General features: G+C 39.0%; 2 protein-coding genes across 6 annotated transcripts in view; both read left to right on the top strand.

Annotated features, from left to right (window-relative positions):
* The window catches only part of arhgef10 (Rho guanine nucleotide exchange factor (GEF) 10), a 48,671-nt gene extending 36,631 nt beyond the window's left edge, over positions 1–12,040 (top strand). For 4 of the 5 annotated variants that reach the window (XM_082143080.1, XM_082143081.1, XM_082143077.1 and 1 more), the window contains 3 exons: positions 765–939; positions 9,034–9,156; positions 10,275–12,040. In XM_082143080.1, the coding sequence (XP_081999206.1) occupies positions 765–939; positions 9,034–9,156; positions 10,275–10,753 (777 nt within the window). In that variant the 3' untranslated portion in view covers positions 10,754–12,040. The remainder of the gene's footprint in view (positions 1–764; positions 940–9,033; positions 9,157–10,274) is intronic. The other variant, XM_082143079.1, reaches the window with a different exon arrangement.
* A 1,406-nt stretch (positions 12,041–13,446) lies between these two features.
* Positions 13,447–20,087, top strand: kbtbd11 (kelch repeat and BTB (POZ) domain containing 11). Its single transcript, XM_082142411.1, has 2 exons — positions 13,447–13,882; positions 14,622–20,087. Exon 2 carries the CDS (start codon positions 14,928–14,930, stop codon positions 17,043–17,045), a length of 2,118 nt encoding a protein of 705 aa, XP_081998537.1. The 5' UTR covers positions 13,447–13,882; positions 14,622–14,927; the 3' UTR covers positions 17,046–20,087.
* The last annotated feature ends 235 nt before the right edge of the window (positions 20,088–20,322 follow it).

Genomic DNA, 20,322 nt, shown 5'->3' with positions numbered 1-20,322 from the left:
TGTGAAGCTACTAACAGATATGCAATTTCTCTTATGAGAGAGAGAACTCTTTCTTTCTTTTTTCACTCTCACAGTGCATGGGGACAGAGAGGCCTGCTGTGATCTCAGAATTATTAAAGCCATGTCTTCTCTGTCCTACACGCAGACACTGACACTGCTTGACCTGTTATCCAGCCAACATCACTAAGCTCATTAGTCTTCAACAGCTCTGCTTACTGTCAAATGACTGGCTCAAATGGAAGAGAGTGAGGGATGAATATGTGCGAGGTGTGCTGGAAAGAAATATGAATCAGTGATGCAATTAGAAAGTGAAATTTCAGATCATCTTTAATGAGAAGAAAAGCACAGATTTTGATATGCAGAAATGCATGAGCCAGATTGTTTCTCTTTTTTTCCAGTCTAATAATGTTGTGGTTCTGATGTGCTTGTGGGATTTGCATTCCACAGACCCTGTTAAATTTCCCATTGCAGTTCCCTGTTAATTTGTTTGCTCCAGCAAATACGTCAAGCTGTAGTTAGTATATGAGAATCTAAATGTCGTCCTGAAGTGGGTCAGATCAGAATCAGCTTTTCCTTCTCTGGACCTTCTTTTGGGTTACCTCATTCGTCAGATGAGTAGGTTACACAGGCAGACTTTTCCAAAAATGAAGCCAAGCAAAGTCAGACCAGTGTTTTCCAGCCCAGTCCAGAATCTGGTGTATAAAAGTATATTTGAGTTCAGATGCTTATTTATTTATAAAAACTGTGTGTATGTGTGTTGACAGCGTCAGTTTGAAGCCCATCAAGAAGAGGGAATGATCGTGTCCCATATGGTGGTGGCCGGTGTGGGGATCTGGATATCCTTTAGCAGTGGCTCCACTCTCCGACTCTTCCACACTGAAACTCTCGACCACCTGCAAGACATCAACATAACCACAGCCGTCAACAACATACTCCCAGGTATAGTACGATATGTCAACGCAAAAGCTCACCCATAACAGATGGTGCTGTAAATATTCACCTATACATATTCCAAGTGTAACGGAGGCCAGCTAGTAAGAGTTGTGTGGGTAAACCTCACTCCCCTGGCCTTGAGGCGCACTATCAACTGACGCTAGTGGCTGATGTCTTTAGCATCCTTGTCAGCGCACCCGCTTCCCATGCTGGAAACGCCGGTTCAAATCCTGCTCGGTGCGATGCGAGTAGTTGCCCCTCCGGTTCTTAGGTGCCGTGACCCAGATGGGAGTGAGGTTTAGGGGGGTGAGTGTAACGGAGGCCAGTTAGTAAAGGCTGCGCAGGCAAACCTCCCTCCCCTGGCCTCAAGAGGCGCACTAGCGACTGACACTAGAATCTGTGGTCTTTAGTGTCCTTGTTAGCACGCCCGCCTCCCATGCCGGAAACCTCGGTTTAAATCCCTCGTGGTGCGAGTAGAACAGGAGGGGTTACACAAGGTCTTAAAGGGATAGTTCACCTAAAAATGAAAATTCTGTCATCATTTACTCACCCTCGTGTCGTTTCAAACCCATAAGACTTTTGTTTATCTGCAGAACTCAAATGAAGATACAGTATTTGAAAAGAAATCTGAGAGATTTCTGTCTTTCCATTTGAAAGTCTTCCACCCAAAACTCACAACTCAAAATATTCATAAATGACAGCAGTGCCGTAACTTAACGCAGCACAGCAGTTTTTAAGTAACTTAAATTACTTCATCATACATCATGATCGTGTCTCTTCAGAAGACTTGGATTAAGCCACTTGATTCATATTAGAGCTGCACGGTTAATCGCAATGAAACCGCACGCGATTTGGCAAAGGCTGCGATTATTTTATGCGCAGTGCGGCTGATCGGTAGTAAATGCTGCTCCATCTGAAGACCAGAGGACGCTCTCACACAAACACTCTAAATATTCCCCGCCGCATAACGCGCATCATTCCAGGAAAGCCCTATCGCTGTAGCTGAATAAACAGAAGATTGAAACGCTTTGATTAAACATGACTAATAAACACACGACTGCCTTATTCTGTGTAAGAAGCCACATCATCTCACAGAAGGATGCTCAACTGTCGTTATGAAGTGAGTTTGGAGTAAAAGCATGTTATTAAATGTTGCCTTTTGTTGGACAAGAGGTTCATAAATTCTTCTCATGTTTGGAAAGATGTTTGACGCGTGTTGCTTTTTCAAATGCACGTTATAAGGGACTCAAACTCACAGTGCTTTTAGATGGAGCAGCGTCTACAGACTTTGCGATTTCATAATCGTGATAAGCCAAATCGGTTTAAGTGCGATTACATGTAAATTGTGCAGCTCTAAATCATATGGATTTATTAAATTTTTTCTCTATATGAACATTTGAAAGCATCAGACTTTTTGGTAAACATGTCTTCATTTGTGTTCCGAAGATGAACAAAAGTCTTATGGGTTTGGAATAGCATGAGGTGAGTAAATGATGACAATTTTCATTTTTGGGTGAACAATCCCTTGAGGGATGACCAGTAGAAGTGATATTTTAACGCTTAACTTATTGTTTCCTCAACTGCAAATTCAAATGATATCAGTTTTAAATGATTGCCTTCTACACTATGATTCACAAAGATTAGCCCTCAGACTCAGAGGCAGCTCCCTGTCATTTGTAGTCCCCAGACAGAGGCAGATTACAGGTGTCTCTGCTGATTTACAGCTCTGTGTTTACATCATAACATGACATCATGAGTGGGTGTGTTTCTTTCTCATGTGATTTTCTTTCATGTGGAGGTCAATTACAGCATCTCCTCTAGAATCACAGAACATTGTGTAACCTCTTGTATAACATTTTAAAAACAGATTTTGTTCGTTCTCTTACTCCAATGAGGTCATGTTGGTCTGATTTTGTTTTCCCTTAGAGCAAAATAAGAATGTCATAAAAAGTGTTTTTTGCCCTTCTACAAAAAGCATGTAGATTTTTACACCTTATTTGCAGTTAGGCTTTTTAGGGGAAATCAGAGATGGACTTTCCTTAGTGTGGCAGTATTTCACATTTCTACTCGTTGTGTTGTTTGGATCTCTTCCAGCATTTGGTTTTGTTTCATTTTCATTAGTAGTTCTGAATGGGCCGTTTGTGTAGCTCAACACAAGTCAACGTGTTCAGGAAGCCATTCAAAGAGCAGTACACTGAGAAGACCTCAGCATTGCTTTTTTTTTCCTCTGTCTTTCTGGTTTTTATGGTAGTTTCGTAATAGCTTTAATGCTTGTATGCATGTGTGTGTGTGTCGTTATGTTTGACTGTTCAGATCTCAGTGATTAAAAAGTCCACATCGGGCTTTAATAATCCTCACCAAATATTCCCAAAATAACCCCCAATGTCAGTCGCATGTCAGTCAGGCAGCAGGCATGGTGGCCACTTTAACACCAGCTGGGTTTAGGACTGAAGCTCTAATCTGTAATCTGTAATCTCTGTTGAAATGTCTTCTCTTTAGTGATTGGTAAAATGCAGTCAGAGAGAACTTAGTCTTGCATAGTCAGACGTTTGATTAAACAGCATTAGTTTTGGTCCATATTGCATCTTAAATCATTTTCATGTACCATTTAGGGGGCAGGTTCATCTGAAATACATAACACAATAGTAGAAAATGGAAATGGCACACTGGAGTGATATTGTGTTTTCTCTGGCACATGTGCACTGTCACATCATCTGACTTTATCATCTATCTATCATCAAATTTAGAATTGAGAGACGTAGAGGTGTGTTTTAACATGACAGCTTATCTGGTAAATGAATCAGAAGCATTAAATGTATAGATGGGGTTTGAGTCACTCAGTGCACGTGCTCTGTTAAGAAGAGAGCTGTTTCTTTATTCTCCAGAGCTGAATAAAGGAGCTTTATTTAAATCTCCATAGTGACTGGAGAGTCCAGGCACTCTCTGACTGTGTGTTGGGGGTTCCTCACTGAATATGTTGTGTCTTGTTCTCTCTTTATGTCTAATGTCTGTATAATGTTCTAGACCTGGAAATTGATTGAATCATTATTCGTAACTGTTACTTTGGGGAATTTAAATAAATGACGGCAAACTCTTCATGCTCTCTGAAAGCAGTCTGTTATTTATATGCAAATTGATTGGTCACCAGGGTAGTTGACTGAACTTTAATCATTAATGTCTTTAGTGCTGTGAGTTCATCCAAAAAAGGGAACCTTTTTCAAAATAACTTCTAATACATTTCAATACAAAACAATCCTTATTTTACAAGGAAACGCAATAGTAATATTTCTTATTTTGTTTAATATTTTTATTTAGTAGTAATAATAATTAATATGCTTTCAAATCAATTAATCTTGATTAATCGCATCTAACATAAACGTTTTTGTTTATATAGTGTGTGTGTGTATTATATATTATATAAACAACAACTTTTATGTTAGACGCAATTAATCGCGATTAATTGATATTACAGCACTAATAATAATGATCCCCACTCCTTATCGTATGTTCAGCAGGAAGTTAGGAACATTGCAAGAAGCCTCTTTTAGATGTCATGCTCCTGTATAGCTGTAGAACAATGTTTTTCTTATCCACTATTTGATACATCAGGGATTTGTTTAGAACGGTCCGTGCTAATAATATTCATCCTGACCTTCATTAGAAGAGGAAACTGCTTTATCAGCTCTTTCACAGTGTTTTGTTTGGATTGGGAGGGTTTTTTCCCCTAAGATCAAAGGAAAATGTGGTTGGGTCGAGGAGAGTTCAGCAGTCCCTCACCATGAACTTATGCTGCAGTTTGCCACACAGGAAACTGTCTTCATGGAGACATCAGCCACAAGAAGGACTTCCTGTGTGAGAGAAAAAGGGTGTGTCTCTGACCACAACTGTAGTTCCCTGAAACTGATTCACTGCTACTTGCAGCAGTGCATTAAAGTCATGTATTTTAACATGTTCATTTCAGATGTTATCTAAGTAATAATTAGGACCCTTAATATTTTTGTTTAATAGGTTAACAGTTTTCATATAACTACTTAATAGTTCAATAAAATAGTCCATAAAGGTTATTTGAGCCATTTCTTTTAGCATTTAGTATCATTAATGTCAATTCACACTTCCTGATTCTTATCAATGTATCGTATACTGTATAACACAACACTCTGGACAAGATGAGTCCTGCTGAAGTTTCCTTCGATCTGATTGGTCAGATTTCTGTGATCTGTTGGCATATTTCCTTGCCTATTGTTGTTACAATGAAAACTTCCTAGATTTGGTGACTAACAGTTAATGGCTTTGAAAGGCTCATTTAAACACCTGGGCGGATCTGAACCTGCCAGATTACTGTAATTCCCTGCAGAAATATGTTATTTGAAGTGCCTACAAACTATCCATCAAGCTTTATTTGGTTATTTTTTAAATAATTGTATTCAAGGTATACACAAAAAAGCATTGATTACTATCAGGATTGCTCTATAATGACATATGGCATCATTGAATACATCAGACTGGGTTTTGAATGGAAAAATCTGACTAAACTCAAGCGACTTTTTTGAATGGTACTGGTTGAGTATCTAAAATACAGGATATTGTCTTTTAAATTCCAGCACCAGAATCCTTCAGCTTGGTTGTGCTGAGTGTGTCGGATCATGCCCGGCTATTCCTTAAGCTCAGGGGCTTATTTGTCAGGGCAGGATTTCGTTCATGAAAGGCACTGCTGGTAGTCTCCTGTGCCGTGTTGTGTCTTTACTTGTTTCTGAGGTTTTCTGTGGGATTTTAGGGTATCTTCTATCATTCTGTTGGCAGTTTAGTGGCTCATTAGTGGAATGAGGTGAAGTTTGAATCACCTTAAAAGACAGAAACATCTATTGCTGCTGAGTGAAACTGACACTATAGTTAAATCATTCAGTCTCAACACTCAAACTAAAAAATACCTTGCTGTTAAACATTTATTTTACAAGGTAAAGAGCATTTATTTCCCTCACATGTGTATTACAAAAGGAGAGAAATTTGCTGTATCTGTAGTTTCACTTCAGTACAGCTGAATACAGTCATTTTGCATGGCTAGCAGTTAACTCAGACAGAGGGAACCTAAAACCCTTTTTTCGATTTGTGTTCAGTAAAGCAAGAGCAGATTTTAGGATGAGGGCTTTGTTGCATAATTCCTTTGTGTTGTGTCCTGACCTTGAAGAGATGGAGACGGTCACACGTCGCCTTGGCTGTATTATGCTGTCTTATGTAACATTTGCTGAAATGGCTGGCAGACATGGTCGTGATCCCTTCGTCTGGTAATGGATATAACCGTACGACTGGTAAAAGATTTGTTGTTTGCCTATTATATTAGGAATGTACCAAAGCTCTTTGTGTCAATTTATCATCCTAATCTTAGTCTGAGATGCAGAACAGTCATCCTCATTTAAGCGTGGATTGAAAATCTTGATATGCATATTGTGACATTCGTGAAAATTAATGAGACTGATATCAGTGTGTTTGTGTGTGTTTGTGTGTGAAGGTACAGACAGTGGTCTTTGTCTCCGATGGCTTTGTCTCTTGTGACCTAAATACTCACTCATGTGTGCAGTAATGGCACAAACAAAGCAGCCACCACAAAAACAGCTGCATTGACTCTTGGGGTTCAAAGAGATCTTCATTATCACATAAATTGTGTATGGATGATGCGTTTCATTTTTTAATTGAAAGGATTTTGGTTTAGAAACTCTTTTAGCCCCTTTAGTGATTAATGCTTGGACAGCAGATGTTGTTTTTTTCTCCCAGTGTCAGAAAATTTTCACAATTTCAGATTGTCTGCCATCCTGTTAGATTATTAACATCCTGCTTATTAAATTCTGCCATGTTGCTACTGGTTATTATGATTTAATTTGTTTAAATATTATTTTTAAAAATAGGTTACAGAGAGTCTTTTTTTCACATTGTTTATTAGATCTACCCCCATAATTGATAATTGACATCATTTTTGATTGTGATTTATAGTGAAGTGTGTCAGTATTTTGATGGTGATACAAAGACATCAGCTACAATATCACTCAACCAGCTGACGATTAACTTATCACAACAGCTTGAGTTAGATTAAACATTAAGACAACTACAGTCATTTATATTACAATAACATAATCTTCTAAATGTTCATCGTTATAATAACAATAATAATGACACTTATTAACATTATCATGATTTTTTAAATTATTATTATTATTATTATTATATTGAGGTTGAATAGGATGAGACCTTAGTTCAATTCCATGTACATGTCTTTCTTGTCCCTCTTCAGAAGGTCAGACTGCAGACACACATACACACGCAGCCCGTAGCTAAATCTATTCTTGGATGTTGGAGATGTGGAGCTACACCACAGCAGCCAGTTGAGAAGAATGCACCACAGGCTCATTTTATAAACAAAAAGGACCCTCTTTTTTTGTAATTTGCAATTAGTTAAAGGGATAGTACACCCAAAAATGAAAATTGTCATCACTTACTGTTCCAGACCTGTATGAATTTCTTTCTTCTGTTGAACACAAAATAAGATATTTTGAAGAATGTTGGTAAACAGACAGTTGATGGTGGCCATTGACTTCCAGAGAAGGTAAAAAGAAATTATATTGAAGTCAATGGCTACCAACATTCTTCAAAATATCTTCTTTTGTGTTCAACAAAAGAAAGAAACTCATACAGGTTTGGAACAACATGAGGGTGAGTAAATGATGGCAGAATTTTCATTTTTGGGTGAACTATCCCTTTAAGCACTCTCAAATAAAACTGGTTGATTTTATGCATATTGACATAGTCTGTTAAGCTAATTAGGTCTTTCTCCATCAGCCATTAGGTGGACTGAACAGTTGTTGACAAGGTGGCCCTTGAAAAGTTTATTTGTGACAGATTTGGCCTGCTAATATTCAGGACATGCAGTAAAAAAAATTTTTTTAAAACTTCAAAACTGTGCAGAGTAATGTTTTTGCAAACTCATTCATTCCTCAATTGTTTAGTAACAGCGCCTATTAGAGCAGTTTCCATGACTAATGTAATGATCTGCGATGCTCAGAAATATGAGCCAACCCTTTCCTAACGAGTCAGTGAGCACTAGAACAGCTGAATAGGACATTGTTCTCTGACTTTTCAATCCTGCAGTCTGGTTCTGACCAGTCAGGTGTTTGGAGGATGGTTAACCCACAGATCAGTGTGAGAGTATAGTCAGGGTCAAGTTATATGTTGTTCCTTTTTGCCTGCAGTTCTGTTTGCTCATGTGTAATAAGTGACAAAAGAACTTATCTGTACCTGATGCCATTCATTCTTTACAAGCACATTATATTTCTGTCTAGTGTATAAAATCCCTTTATCGCTTAATTGTCCCTCATAACTTCATGAATTCAACCGGTCCCAAAGATTATATTATATATTATATTTCCATTCATCCATCCAACCAACTTTGGAACTATTTAATTAATAAAAGAATTATGGTATTTGCTTTTATGGTATTTATTTAGATATTTTTCTCAGCGTCAATTTATTTCATGTTCTTTACCGATAATGGGTCAGAAATGGCTGAAAGACATTAAAAGTGTTAAACATTGAATTGGTTTTATTTAATCACCAAATTATTTTGAAATCGATTTAATATCATTCACCAGATTGTGACTGGACTGGACTTCAGTAGTTCAGTAGTATTTTATGGAAAATAGAACTTTTGATCATTTTTATTTCATTGAAATTATTCCAGTTTATGTACATGTTCATTGTGTTTGACAGATTTGGAGTTGTTTGTTTAACCAATTATCTGAGCATTTGTCATTCTTCTCTTTCTAATGAGACCTTTCTCTCATTTCTAAGAGCGCATAGTGTCAGGTTTCCTCGGAAACCAACTGCTGTTCAGCATCATCCCCATAGTAACCTACCCACACATGCTGTCGTGTTCCTACCCACACAGCCTAGCATGTGTGGATGATGTTATTATTCCGCTGTGTGAATATTTCACCAAGTACCTTTAGTCATGAATGCTTGCCACAAGTGTTTAGTAGTATGCATTTTCTCTGATTTAGGTTGCAGTGCAAGTCATAAAATAATTCTTTATCACATGTGTGTTTCCACCTTCAGGACAGCAGAGAGTCTCTGTGAGCAGTCTGTTAGTCAGTCACGGTCTGCTGTTAGTGGGGACAAATCTCGGGGTCACAGTGGCCCTGTCTGTGCCCAGACTACAGGGCATCCCAAAAGTTACAGGTGGGTTTAATTCATTCTGCCATGTGTAGGACTTAAAGGGATAGTTCACCCTAAAATGAAAAATGAAGTCATCGTTTACTCACCCTGGTGTTGTTCTAATGCCGTATGCCCTTCTTTCTTTTATGGATTGCAAAAGGAGAATAAATAAATAAATAAATATATATATAAAAAAAAACTTTTGCCTTTTACTGCCATTATATGGACGAGCGAGACATTTATTTTAAAAAAAAATCTCCTTTTGTGGTCCATAAAAGAAAGAATGTCATTCTGCATTAGACCAACACCAAGGTGAGTAAATGATGACTTAATTTTAATTTTAGGGTGAGCTATCCCTTTAAGGCCAATTCACACCGCACAGACAAATGCAGACAATCACCAGATTACAGTACGTCATTTCTCAGAAATGCCAAGACCCGGCAAGTGCCGATTCATCGTGTTCAATTGGTGAAAACAAGCTCCGACAGATGCCAACATGGCAACACACTGATCAGACAAAACCTGACAAAGAGTCTGTTGGCATCTGGCAGTGCATTTAGAAATTCATTAAAACCGTTTTTAATGCATAGCTGTGGAATTGTGTAAACGGCAGATGTTTGTTGGCTACTCAGTGCCCTCTGGGTAGTAATTTTGTAAGTCTGTAGTACTTTAAGGGCCTTCGAAAACTGCAGCTCAGCACAAGTTCAGGAACAAACCACACCCAACAATGAAATTACCTTCTGCCTCAGCTTTTGATAACCACTTCCATTTTTCATGCAGTTTATGACCAGTATTGTTACTGTTAACTAAAACTATTAAAAATTGTTTTCATTTATTTAAATGAAGCTTGACAACTGGAGTAAAATAAATTAAAGCTAACTAAATGTTAATAAAATGTTTTAAAATATTAATAAATACGATAATAGAATATAAATTATACTAAATGAATACTTTTATTGACATCTGTTTTTTAAAACATTAAAATTTGCGTAATGTATGTCATTACTAAAAATCAAAAACATATATATTTTGTTTTTATGAAGAGAAATATATTTTACTACATGTTTTTGTCTTCTGGCGTTTAAATTAATTTTATTCTGCTTGAGAATACTTTTTGTAAACGTTTGAATCTCTCGCTCCAGGTCGAGGAATGGTCTCTTTTCATGCTCACCATGGCCCAGTCAAGTTCCTCACCATGGCAACAGCAGTGTGTAATGTCTCCCAAGCAACCATGGCAACTCTTACCTCCAGCACACCCAGCCAATGCCAGCCTGGGGCCCAGGAGGTGCAGGGAACCCAACTCGACGAAAACTGCTCTGGGCTGAGCTCTCCCTCACATGCTCCAGTTCTCCAGGACTCCCTGTCCTCCTCATGTGGGTCTCTGGCTCTGTCTCAGGGCTCTTTAGAGCACGGGCCAGAAGACGGGGCGATATATGACCTGCTGAACGAGCCAGCACACTTCCAGAAGGCCAAGCAGACTGAGAGAGCGAATGTGAGCTCATTGTTGGTGGTGTCTGGAGGGCTGGGACACCGCAGAATCAACAGAAAAACAAAACAGTCTAAGCACGAGGAGATGGTGTCCACCATTATGGTGTGGCAAATACCACTGCCCAACCTGTGAGGGAGAAAGATGGAGGTGTCAACGGTGAGGATCAGGGTTTAGTTTGGATGCAGCTGCACAAACACCAGTATCCATCAATCTTTTCTTTCTTTCACTTTTCTAATGATGCTTTTACTGTGTGTGTCTTCCTTCCAGTGCATTGTATGTCAGAAAGAGCAGTTCCATAGACTGACCTTGCTTTCAGTCATGGGCTGACAGGGAAAAAAAGATTCATGAATGAAGGGAAAAAGATTGTGTTCCAGGAATGAGCTGAACTACCAAGTACTCGGCCATGCATCAGAGAAATGTGTTTTACCACTTGGCACATTCGCCTAAATTAAAAGATACATTTGTGAAAATATGTCAGTACCACTGCAGTGTGAAAATATTCAGGTCTAACTGTTAAATGATTACATTTTGCAAAAAAAAGAAAAAAAAAATCTAGCCATGCTTTAGTATAACAGCAGAAATCTGTTTAATTTGTCTCATTTTAAACACTCTTACCTGCATCTGTTCAGCTATTCATTTAATTTTAGTTGTTTTTCTTGAAGACGTTTTGTGAAAAGCATCTCAACACTAGAATGGTGCTTGTAAAAGAGGGCTTAAAACACTGGCTGCATCAGCAGCTCATCTGAGGTTTCATGGCCTTCAGATTGGCCTCTGTGATTGCCTACAACCTGTGACTGAATGACTTGTATGGGTTTCTCTGGCGGGCCAGAGATTCTTTTGGGTGCTAAAGTGAAGTTGGTGTCGACTGTTACCGGTTAAAAGAGAAATGGCGTTCCTCCATAATTCTAATTTAAGATTTATGCTTATCGATATTTAAAGTAATGGAAAAGCTTTATATTGACACATTGTGATATGTATTTCTGACTTAACAAATATATACCATTGTTTTAACCAACATTCTTTGTATATCTGTGCAAGTGTACTAGATAACCATGTTTATTTTATTTTTTGTTTTGTTTTCCACTTGCTTTTATTTCCTTTTTCCTTTTGATGGACTATAACTGCCAGCTCACACATAAGGGAATGACCCAAGAAGAATAGAGGTTGAAAGGAGTTGGATGGATTTCTATGAAATGCACTTTACCAATAACAACACTGATTTTAGAGCTTACGGTAAAATTGACCTGGACATGGAAAGAAGGACGGAATGAAAGAACTTATTTAAAAAAGATGAAAATGTATGGTTGTGTTTTTTTCCCCCTTCATATTCCCAGTGCAAATGTTTCAGAGAAAATGGTCTTCAAATATTCATTTTGCAAGGTGTCTGCCTAAAAGGGAAATTAAAAAAAGTAATGTTTATCCCTTGACTGTGATGGTTGATTACTATTGGATGCTTCGATATTCTCACTTGGATCTATGCACTTGTTGAGAATTTTAAAGGGATAGTTCACTTTGAAATTAAATTTTGGTATGTTTTAGCTTACCTCAAGGGCATCCAAGATGTAGGTGTCTTTTTTTCCGCAGTAGTTTCAATTTTGATATTTTTAGGTCAAACCGTTCTTGTCTGTCAGTCATATAATGCAGGTCGATGGTCACTTGTCTCAAACAGCATGCACAGAGAAGTCCAAATTAAAACAATTCCCCGTCGTCCAAATTAAACAATTCCCCATCGTAAGTACACATTGATGGCCTAAGACACGAAACGAGCGGTTTGTGTGAGAAAACAAACAGTTTTTATATCGTTTTTACCTCTTGAACTCAGCCACGTCCAAGTGATCTGAGAGCGCAAAAAAAAAAAAGACACCTACATCTTGGATGCCCTTGAGGTAAGCTAAAACATACCAAAATTTAATTTCAAAGTGAACTATCCCTTTAATATTTGTATGAAATACAGATTTTTGCACAATGGAAAAATTATCAAGACAACCCCTAAAAGTAATCATTTTGCAAAATGCCTAAGTAAATGAGTTCTTATACTTGTATTTACAGGTTTTTAACAGAAAGGAAAATTGCTGATATTTCAGTGTTTGTAAGAATATTTGATCTGATATCTACTTGTCATATTAATAGTGGATGAAACTTCTGATGTTTGAGATACAAAGTCCTCAAAATGCTATGAAAGCAATAGGCATCCTCCAAAAAAAATTTTTTTTAAATGGTGAGATTTAGTTGTTCTGCAGAAGGCTGTCCCTCCACTTCCTCTCTCACAGGATGCCACACTTATATGTGATGCTATGTGATGCTTTCATATATGTGATGCTTTCAGCCTTTGCGGGCTCAGGGATATTTGTGAGTCCCCTCAGACTGAGAACAGCTGATGTGTGTATTTAGAGGGCTAATAGTGACATCTCAGTATGACCATGTGCTGTCAGGCTGACAGACAGTCTTAACTCTGATGTGTTGCTCTCTCTGAGTGGTTACCATAGTAACTCTTTTGAAGAGCAGTCCAGCCCATAATATCAGGATGGAGAGTAATGATTCTCTAATGCGCCCATAAAACTTCACCACATTTAAGAAGGCCAGATCAAGTCAATCTGTTCTAGACAATTTAAAGCCTGAAATGACAAATGTTCCTATTTTGTGGCCTTTTTTATATAGAATATATAGTGATTTTTTATTTATTTTTTTTTTTTACAAAACACTGTCATTACGGATTGTGCCAGTTTCTCTGCTTTAGAAAACCACTACATTTTATTGCAGCATAATGGTGTTTAAAACGTTCAACGAAACTCCTAAAATGCTTTGGCACGTCCGTATTTTTTATGCAATAAACGTTCAAATGCTCTTTGCGCTGCTGGGAGTTCCCGTAGACCGTTGCGCAATATCCTTCATTTGGCCGCGCGCGTCGCGTCGAGACTATAGGAACGCCGCGCGCTTACCGCGGATTTGATCAGCAGCTGATGTGTAGAGGGTGAACACAAACGGGGGTGTGGTTTAGATCAATAACTACCTCTCAGTTAACAGTAAAATCCAAATACTGCAAAGCACTCCGAGGGTAGAGAGGTGGTGTCGATCAGATCCGGAGCACTGGATGGCTTCTGTGGAATATATTTCGCTTCATCCGCATAAATAATGATATTTTGTGGACGCCGATTCTCCAGTCGAGGCTTTCAGACGCATACAGTTGGTCGAGGAGGATAAGTTATTGCTGAACTGCCGTTTTATTACATTATGGGATGGATAGTACATTCACGTGAATGGGTAAGTGGTCTACATTTAGAAAAACTCTAGACAATCTCAGACAAATGTCTAACGTTAGACTCCCTGCAGCGCGGTGCATTTGGATAGACAGTCACTGACTTGCATAGCGCTTTGTGAAAGGAATTGCTCAAAGAAATGCTGCCAGTTATCACGTACTGGGGTTCTAGGGCCTTGTATATTGAACAATTTATAATGTATTCAATATTATTATTTCAAGGCTTACTTTATTTGTCTGAAACTGCCTCACCTTTTTCTTGGCGTGATCAATAATTTCTCTATTTGCCTTTGCACATTTGTTTATCAAATCTATAAAACAGGTCATGTAACGGCTTTTTAATGACAGAAAATTAATTTTAGGTACTAATGAATCTCTCTGTTTCTCGACGTCTTTAAGATTTAATCCTTAAAGCTGTTAGTAGGTTTGCGAATAGTGCGCCTGCGCATTATAGTGTCTTAGCGTTTTGGTGTTGATCTGCGAGGAGTATTTGAACAGTATCTCATTATGTCATGCTTACGATATATGTTACTGTCATTGCAGCAGACAGATAATTTGCCTTGTTAGAAGAAATAAATAGGAGGCTTCCCCCCAAAAGAAGATATGTTTCATTTTATATTTACCTTTTTTTTTTTCTAATCATTTGGATTACAGGATATACTATAGTTCCTTTTGAGGAATATAAATTGTGGTTATATGTTTGTAATTATGTAAATTAATAACATTGTTTTCTTTTCTTGGAAGGTTTGGACCCAGAGCTGAGAACACAATCTTCTCTCAGTATAAGAAAACTTTGTTTATTTTTCTTGTTTACTTGGGTGAAATGTACTCTGATGGAACAAACATAAAACCTGTCTGACTAGGACATTCCTAGCAATGCTGTCTCTGAAATATCATTACCCCAATAATTAGGATCTGCCAGTCATTCATGAGGCTAATTGGGATTAATTTAGCTCTACACTCGGCAAAGGAGAAACTTCTGACAAATTAAGTTGTTCTTATTTCTCTGAAAGCACTAAATGAGTGACAGTGTGCCGCAACTACAGAAAGATGAACAACACTCTGCAAGACAGAAACATGTTCACAGTACAAGCAGACGTTATATTTCATGCTGCAAACCCTGACTCTCCAGAACCACCAATCCCCACTGAAGGGAACAACAACAATGTCCCATCTATGGGGAAAACAGGTATCCCCAGCATGGAAATACTGCAGGATCTCCAGGGTACTTGGAATACGTCTGAATCAGGAGGTTTGACTGACAACAGGAGCTTGGGACACTACGGTGCTATAACAGGTGCCGAATACGCACAAGACACTGTATCTAGCGACAGTGGATTTCAAGAGCACATTCAGTCTCTGGACTCAAGAAGAGCACAAAATCTAGACCTCAGTTTGAGAAATATTAGTCAAGGGAATATTAGAGAAGAAACGAATGGAACAAAGGTATCTTGCAGTTTGGCACCCTCTCTGTGCTTCAGACCAGAGAACAAGGAGGAAATTGACAAATTATCCAATGCCCTAAGAGATGGGGAGGTTGTTCGGAGTCAGTTTGACATTAAAAATGTCTCCTTCACAGAAGACAGAAATCATTCCTATTCAAGCTCCCAGGAAACGAGGTCACTTGAGAAAACCCTGGGATGCTTTATAAGTTCCTCTGAAGAAGCAGATCAGAACCGCTACAGAACATCATTTGGACAGACTGGGCTGGAATCAAGCCAAGGGCTAAAGCAGAGTGGATCTGCAGTAAGAGAAGCTCTCTCTGCAAAAGAAGAGCCGAATTTAGTCATAGAGGTGGGCGGACAGAAAATACAAGCACACAAATCAGTATTAGCTGAGAAAAGTGATTATTTTAAAGCCAGGCTTTCTAGAGACATCCTGAAGGTAAAAGGAATGAGCTACAAGACTTTATTGGTGCTTGTAGATTATGTTTACACCTCCCAGATGAACGTAAGCAAAGACAATGTTGTGGATGTCATCACAGGGGCAAAGATCCTGCAGATGCCCTGTGCGGTACAGGCTGCTATTGATACCATATCCACACAGGTCACACCTGAGAACTGCTACGAAATCCTAACTATCGCCAAAAAGCAGCGACTAAATGAACTGAAAGAAACCGCCTATCGATTCATGAGCGACAACTATCTCCAGGTCCTGAGAGATCCAGCGGTCTACGGGCGCCTCACAGGCTCAGAGAGAGATCTCATCCTGCGCAAACGGATGGAGAGCCGCAAGTGCCTGATGGTGGCGGAACTTAACGATGTGTTTGAACGTGTAGGAAGTAGACCGCCCAGCAGAAACAGCAGCCGTCCCCAGAGTCCCCTCTCCATCACGTCGTTTGAGGACAATCACATGATCTACTACTACAACACGAGCAGTAAGGACTGGCACACCCTGACTGTCATGCCGGACGACATCAACACCAGGGGCTGTGGTATCTGTACCATGTACAACTACTTATTTGTGGCCGGCGGGATCAGGGGAACTGGGGAGAAAAGCAAAGTCTCAGACAAAGTGTTCTGCTACAATCCCATCACAGACCGCTGGAGCGAAGTCCGACCCATGAACCAAGCACGATCGCAACTCAAGCTTGTCTCCATGGATGGGAACCTGTATGCCATTGGCGGTGAATGTCTTTTCACGGTGGAGAAGTATGACCCTCGAATGGACCGCTGGACGGCGGTGGCTCCTCTACCTAAAGGGGCATTTGCAGTGGCTCACGAAGCCACTACTTGTAACGGTGAGCTGTATGTATCGGGAGGGTCTCTTTTCTATCGGTTGCTGAAATATGACCCCAAGAGAGACGAATGGCAGGAGTGTCCGTACAACAACAGCAGGAAAAAATCCACAGACATGGTGGCTCTCAAGAGCTTCATCTACCGATTTGACGTTAACCGCGAACAGGGCATCAGCGTCTTTAAATACAACACCATTGTGAAGATGTGGCATGACTGTGCCTCCCAGCAGCAGGGCTGCATGCTGCCATTTCGATGCGCTGTCATCGATAATTGCATCTACTGTGTGAATAAATCTCAGACTCTTCAGTTTGTTGTGGAAGAGGATGGAGGTCGATTCAAAGACGAGTCTCTAAAAGCACCTGTGGAGGCCAAAGGGATCTTATTCCCTTTCATTCTCAGTTTGCCTGAGAGAGGTGGAAGAATTGCATGAGTAGGATATTTCATCCCTCTGATGACCCTTCGGGGTCGCTTGAGAAAGAGAATGCCTGGTCAATATTTATAGATTAAACATCGTCTCCAGAGAAGTTCAAGGAGCCAGCACGTAGTGCTTGAAACTGGAATGTGTTTCTTTGCATGGTAAGAAAAACAAATGTATGTTTGGCGCCTTAAAATCATAGTCCCACTCCAACTTTGGGAGACGAAGAAAGTCGTACATTTATAGCTCATTTGTGCAGTCTTATCCTTCATTTGTTTTGTGCAATTGATATTGGATAGTAATTTAGAATGAACTCTGCCACAGGAATTTACAAAAAAAAACTAAAACATCCATTTGTATAAAGGCTAGTTCATACTGCACCAACAGATACTGACCAATGCCAACAATCACCAGACATTCCACAACCTGACACACTCCACTTAAACCTACTAAAAACGACTAAACCCAACAAATGTTTCTGTTGCTGTTGGTCGGCGTCTCGTATAGTGTGAATTAGCCTTAAAATGGCAATGAATAGCACAAATGAACAACTGAAGCACATGGTGTAATAATGCGACCCTGTTTCCTACCAACAGATTCTATGCAAATAGATTTTGAAGTAAATATAAAAGAAACCATTCTTGAACCACATAAAACAAGCTCTTAATTATAGAACTTCGCTACAGCCAGGGTCAATAAGCAAAACATCCTAAAGCAGCTGAAGGAGAAGCCATAACCTTTACTAACATTAAAGTATCATTAGGGAAACATTAAGAGCACAGAGCACTTGACTTCTGTAACTGCTGCTACTCAAATATTACTTTAAAATTCAACCCTGTGTATTTGCATTACACGCGCACAGTGGCTTTTTACTCCTGAGACTCTTCTGGGTGATATTTTAACACTTTCATTAAGGAAAGTTCAGAAGGCAAAAAAAAAAAAAAGAAAATTAGTGTCTGTTCCTTGTTTCTGAATCATTGCCAAAGATAAGAGTTAAGATTTAGCAGCAGACAAACATTAAGATAAATTACATTCTCATTAGAAATAAATTTTCTGTATGCGATAAATCATTAATGAATTTAGAATCATACTGCAGTTAAGCCTGCTGTTAATGAAGACTACAATTACATTAACATTTATCCCTGAGAAACACACTTGGTCGAAATCTTGAGCAGAAGGGAGAAAATATTGTCTTTATTGTGTTGTATTTTATGAATTCAGGCTGAATCCATGAGAGACAGACACTATCACAAAACAAAACATTCATATTGTGTCCATAGCATGTGATGAGGCATCATAGTGTAATTTATAACTTGGATGTTGCATTCTGTGTAGACACATTGTGATATTCAGCGTCCAGGAGTATTTTACTGAGATATAATTGTTCACGCTTCAGTATTTCCCTAGACATTTCTGAACAGACATTTCTGGAGGAAATGAGATGAATAATGGTTCGAGGGTGTGGATTTACAAATGTTTCTGTAGTGCAATTCTGTTGAAAAAAATCTTTTTCTGAATTCAAATCTGAATTATGAGCATGAATGTTGGTATGATTATGAACTTGAATGTGAATGTTTTGCTCATTTTTTTTTTTACTCAACCCTATGTGCTTTAATCACTTTTAACAAAGCTGAACAAATACAGACAACATCATTCCAGTAAACATCTCAAAGTCACTGACAAATTATCCATAAATGCTCTCCAACTGTTCACTTTTGAAGTATTTAAAGCTGCAGTCCGTAACTTTTTTGGGGGTTAAAAATTATCCAAAATACATTTTTTGAGCAAGTACATAAACAGCCAGTGTTCAAAACGATCTGCTTGCCTTAGCTCGGTTCATAACAGTAAGCTTGTAATAATGTTTTTTAATTCCAGTGGTACTGGTGGATTTCCGTGGGAAATTCTAGCATTTTTTTGCGTCATTACGTCACATCTGTACACATAAAGAAGGAGTCTCGGCTAGTAGGCTATATTGCGTGTGAGGATGTTGGAGGTGGAGATTTATAGCCTTTTCTCACAGCACTTGATATAATTAAACTTATCAATTTGATGGTGGATCCAGAAAGGTTCAAACGACAATCACCAGTGACGAGATTCACCCGTTGTAAAATGCAAAAGACTTCGGACTTCGGAGTGGCTTCAGAAAAAAAGAGACTGCAACCGGCCCATGCGAAAACAAGGATAAATATCGGAAGGGCTTTTGAAAGGTGGCGTGAACTCCGTGTTTTGAAGGGGTTCAAAACGGACGCAGAGACAGCTTTTTTTAGACAGGTAAGACATAAGCGATCGTTAGATTTAATCAGTGCGATTTACTGCAATGTTTTTTTTTCCTTTGTTGGTCAGAACAAAAGTGGATGTTACTTACTTGTTCAGATTACATTTTCCGGTGAAAATTCTTATGTTGGTCATACTTCCAAAAAAGTAGAATCTGTGATTCCGAATGACAGTATCCACACCGGCGCGGTGACTGACAGCCGCACATTCTCCTCAAAACATTGGATTCATCCGCGCTGTGCCGTGCCGAGGCACAACCCACGTAAAGTTGATAATTCCGCGAATAACTGCAATTGGCAGATTTCGAACAGAAATGGCGACGAAGAGGAAAAACTACGGACTGCAGCTTTAAATCAGGGGTTCTCAGCTCTGACCCTCAAAGTCCACTTTCCTGCAGAGTTTTGTTCCTATCCTAATCAAGCTATTCAGGATTACTAAAAAGTTATAGGCAGGAGGGTTTGATCAAGGTTGGCGTTAAACTCTGCAGGAAAGCGGACCTCGAGGGCCAGAGTTGAGAACCCGTGATCTAGTTTTTTTTAAATATTGTGTAACTGGAAAACTCTTCAGATATTCAGCTGAAATCAAGATGCTTTTGGCAAGGCAACCAAAGTGTCACATGGGGGGGTGTGGGTGGGGCATTGCTTGCTGAGTTGCTGATGTGTTTAAAGCTAATATGCTTTTAAAACAAATGGCTTGATGGCTTTTTAGTGTCTCTATGTCATTTTAATATCTCACAAACTAAAGTTTCTGTGTTGCAATAAAATATCTTTTGGTTTCCTGGTTCATTATTTTAGCTGTGTTCATTTTTCACCAAGTTTTTAAAAATATATAAATGCAGCTCTGGGATCTAAGGAAGCAGAACATGTTCAATTCAGCTGTTACACTTTATGGGAAGTGTTGACCTGAGGTGAAGTGCTTTACTCAAGGGCGCCATGCTAATAAATGGACAGAAGAGTCATTCCTTATTAGGACTGAACCCACAAACCTAGTGTCAATAGCTCAGGTCCTCAACCATTAT

The sequence above is a fragment of the Leuciscus leuciscus genome (assembly GCF_965113295.1).
Source record: "Leuciscus leuciscus genome assembly, chromosome: 17".
Classification (NCBI taxonomy): domain Eukaryota; kingdom Metazoa; phylum Chordata; class Actinopteri; order Cypriniformes; family Leuciscidae; genus Leuciscus; species Leuciscus leuciscus.
The sequence above is the reverse complement of the archived record's forward strand: the minus strand, read 5'-3'. Positions and strand labels throughout refer to the sequence as shown.

Excerpts from the sequence above, each read along its gene's own strand:
- kbtbd11 (XM_082142411.1), top strand. The coding sequence starts at position 14,928 with ATGAACAACACTCTGCAAGACAGAAACATGTTCACAGTACAAGCAGAC.